At 55.0% G+C, this 3844-nt stretch overlaps 1 protein-coding gene across 1 annotated transcript; it reads right to left on the minus strand.

The window, feature by feature from the left end:
- Positions 1-1228: 1228 nt before the first annotated feature.
- On the minus strand, positions 1229-2104 carry PSMB11 (proteasome subunit beta 11; the record flags this gene model as incomplete). The annotated part of the gene is made up of 1 exon (XM_082649560.1): positions 1229-2104. The coding sequence occupies one exon, from the start codon at positions 2102-2104 to the stop codon at positions 1229-1231; it is 876 nt and encodes a 291-aa protein (XP_082505686.1).
- Between the last annotated feature and the right edge of the window lie 1740 nt (positions 2105-3844).

Here is a 3844-nt window from a genome sequence, read left to right on the forward strand (position 1 = left end):
GGTGCCACCTCCTAGGCTGACCGTGCTTTCCCCCCTCACTTGGCCTGGGGAGGGGAGGGTGGGGAGGCATCCCTCCTGGAGCTGTCAGCCTGCATCGCCAAGTCAGGGCTTACAAGGGAGCGGCAAGGGGACAGGGGGGTGGGAAAGGATGTGCTAACCCAGCAGTTCCCACTAGCACAGACGCTTCTCTCTTTTCTTCATGCCCAGAGGGAGCTACTGGAAAGAGAGGCTGGAGAGCAGGCAAAGGGACAGCAGGAGGAGAAGTTGGGCAACGGCCATGACATGCCTGGAAGCCATAGTGCAAGGGACGGGGGAGGTGCCTGGGGCGATGGCTCAGGTCCTGACAAGCGGGGGTAGAGGGGGCTCAGCCCTCCAGGCCCTCGGGCTCCTCTGGGTTCCTCCTTCCCTGGCCACCAGGCAGGGGCACGGCCCAGCTGCTCTCTTCCCCACGTCACTCCCCAGACGCCTGGCAGGAAGAGGCCCTGGGAGAGAAACTGAGCTGAAGGACCACAGCCCTGGAGCGGAAGGCCTGCACCCCAGCATCATCTCTGCACTGACTGTGTGACCTAGGGCAAGTCACATAACCCTTTGAACCTGTTTCCTCTTCTGTCAAGTGAGGATCATTTTTACCTCAAAGAGTTATCATGAAAACTGCGTTCAGGAAAGGGTTTGCATCATGGTCATTAGGGTCAGGTCGGGGAGGGGGGCAGAGAAGAAAAACAGATGTGGGAAGCCCATCGCCACCCCCAGGTGTACATGCTGCACTGTCTCCTCTTCCAGCCTGGGCCCGCTGGGCTACTCTCCCCACTTCATTCTCCTCCAGCCATCTCCACTCACCAAGGTGAGAAAGTGGCAAAGACTCTGAAGCTGAGCTAAGGACTAAAACGAGAGGAAGAGAGACTGGGGATAGGAGGGGAAAAAGCAGAAAGGAGGATGGCAAGAAAAGAGGGTCTAGCACCTAGCACAGCATCTGGCGTGCAGCCGGTGCGCAATAAGTACTTGCTGAAAGAGGACTCGGTGCTGAGAAGGAGGCTGGATCAATCTATTGGGCGCCAACAGGAACATGTCGGAGAGAGCCTCGATGGCTCCGGGAGGAGAAAGGCATGGAGACTTGCAACAAATGAAGCCGGCAACCCACGAGAGCAGGAGCCAGACGCCATGAGTCTGCCCCACTGCGGCCCCATCTGCCACCCACTCCCGGGGCTGGGCCCCCAGGTCCTGCTACTGCTCACAGCGCCTCTGCGGGCATCCTCGAGTCCCCCGGGGCTGGTGCCACAGACGGTTCTCCGCCTTCACCGGCTCTGTCCGGGATGGCCTCCTCCTCCCGTTCCTGCTCTGGCCCCGGCCCTGGGAGCTTCCGCAGTTCCGAGTACAGCACCCAGGCATCGTTGCGGGACACATATTCCCATCCACTCTCCCTCACGTGGAAGAGGTCCACGGAGCCCCCCGAGTAGGCATCACGGTGGGTGGCATGGGCCACAGCACGGCGGGCCAGGGCATAGGCTTCCTGGGTGCTCATGTCATAGTGGTAGCCGCCATCTAGCACACCATAGGCATAGGGAGATCCAGAGCCCACCGAGAAGATGTCCCCCTGCAGGCAGGTGCCGTCGCTGTAGACGTAGAAGAGGGCAGGGCCGGAACGGTCCCAGCCGCACAGGGCAGTGGCCACGCACAGATCCAGCCCCCGATAGCGCGACATCATGACTGATAAGAGTCTGGCGGCGCCAGCCACGCTGGGCAGCTGACCCTCCCTCAGTGCCCGCAGCCGCAGCTCCCGCTGTAGCACCCGGTACCATGTGGCGCAGTCGGCCGAGGTGCCAGAGGTGGTGCCCAGGAGGTGCTGATGCACAGGGATGACCTTGCGTGAGGCTGGACAGGCCACGTAGTCACCACAGGAGGACCGCGTGTCAGCCGCAGCGATGACTCCATGACGGAAGCGGAAAGCCAGGGTCGTGGTACCATGGGCCAGCCTGGGGCCATGGATTTGCAGGAAGGTTTGAGGGTCCCAGCCCTGGGGCAGAGCCCAGCCACCAGCCTGAGGCAGGTGAGGTGAGGCTTCTTGGGTGTCGGGGGCCTGCCACTTGCACACATCCTGCAGAGCCATCCCTGGGGTCCAGCGAAGGTTGGAAGGAACAAAGCAGGGATTTGTGAGCTGGGTCAGGCGGAGGAAGAGAGAGAGCAAGGAGGAGCTGGGCTGCGGCCAGAACCAGCTGGGAAGGCGTGTGATCCGTGGCTTCCCTTCTCCCTAACCCCAAACCAGGCTTTGGGATTGGCTGATGGAGCAGCGCCCTCTCCCTCAGAGGACTGCTGAGGGGAGACAGAGCGAGGCCAGTAGAGTCTCCAGCGCTGGGGAGACGCTGCCCATGACACACCCGAGCGTCATCCAAGGAGTCGCCTGTCTGTCATCCTCCGAGCACCTGGAGTTGGGTGGTGGCTGGGAAACTGAAAAGGAAAGGGAGCACCAGTGGAAGGAGCAGAGCTGGGTTCCTCTGGGTTTTCCTATGGAGGGCACTGGGCGCACAAAGATAAATAAGGCCCTGCCCCTGCCCTGAAAGGGCTGCCAGCCTAGGGAAAGGTGGAGACAAGTCAGTGCAATGGCACAGTCAGAAGAGATTGCCATGGGCGTTCCCTGGTGGCCTAGTGGTTGGGATGCCGGGCTTTCCTGTTGTCCACCCTAGGCTGGCATTTAAGGCCCACTGTGGTCCAATCCTAATCCATCCACCACAACCTCTTTTCACGCAATTCCTAACACATCTCCCACCTCCCCTTCATCTTTTTGAATCCTATCTTTCCAAGTCTGGCTTAAGTACCACCTATTCTGAAAATACTTCCCAGATCCGGGGCAAGAGAGGAGAGACTGTGAGTTTGAGAAGAAAGGGGATCTAAGTGATATTTAAGGAAATGATCCAGACCTCCTTGGCAAAGCCTTCCTGGACCCCCAACCTCACCCCAATCTATACCAAACTCTCTCACCTCTGAACTACAGCACTTATCATTGCTTTCTTCCCCCAACCCCTGCTTTATTGAGATACAATGGACGTATAGCATTGCGTAAGTTTAAGGTGTACGATATGATGATTTGATACCTCTGTGTGTGTGTCTGTGTATTGCAAAATGTTTACACCATGAGGTAAGTTAAATCCTTCACCTTACTTGATTACCATTTTTGTTGTTGTTATGATAAGAACATTTAAGATCTACTCTCTTGGCAACTTTCAAGTATACAAGAGTATTGTTAACTATAGTTGCCATGCTGTACATTAGATTCCCAGAACTTATTCCTCTTATGACTGGAAGTTTGTACACTTTTGACCAACATCTCATTTTCTCCAACCCTGAGCCTCTGGCAACCATCAATCTACTATCTGTTTCTAAAAGTTTGGCTTTGTTAGACTCTACATATAAGTAAGATCATACAGTATTTGTTTTTCTCCATCTGACTTCTTGCACTTGGCAATAATGCCCTCAGGTTTCATCCAAGTTGTCACAGATGGCAGGATTTCCTTCTTTTTTATGGCTGAATAATGTTCCACCACATATATAACACTTTATGCGTTCATCCATTGATGATGGATATTGTTTCCACATCTTGGCAGCTGTGAATAATGCTGCAATGAACATTGGGGTGCAGCTATCTCTACGAGATAATGATTTCATTTCCTTTGGATAAATACCCAGACGTGGGATTACTAGGTCATATGGTAGTTCTATTTTTAATTTTTTTTTTGAGGAAATTCCATACTATTCTCCATAGTGACTGCACCAATTTATATTCCCACCAACAGCAGCACTGATCATTTGTACCTCTCCTCTTTGAGGTCTCCCTGAGTGGGACCTTGGAGCA

The sequence above is a fragment of the Grampus griseus genome, assembly GCF_964374135.1.
Source record: "Grampus griseus genome assembly, chromosome: 2".
In the NCBI taxonomy this organism is placed as follows: Eukaryota; Metazoa; Chordata; class Mammalia; order Artiodactyla; family Delphinidae; genus Grampus; species Grampus griseus.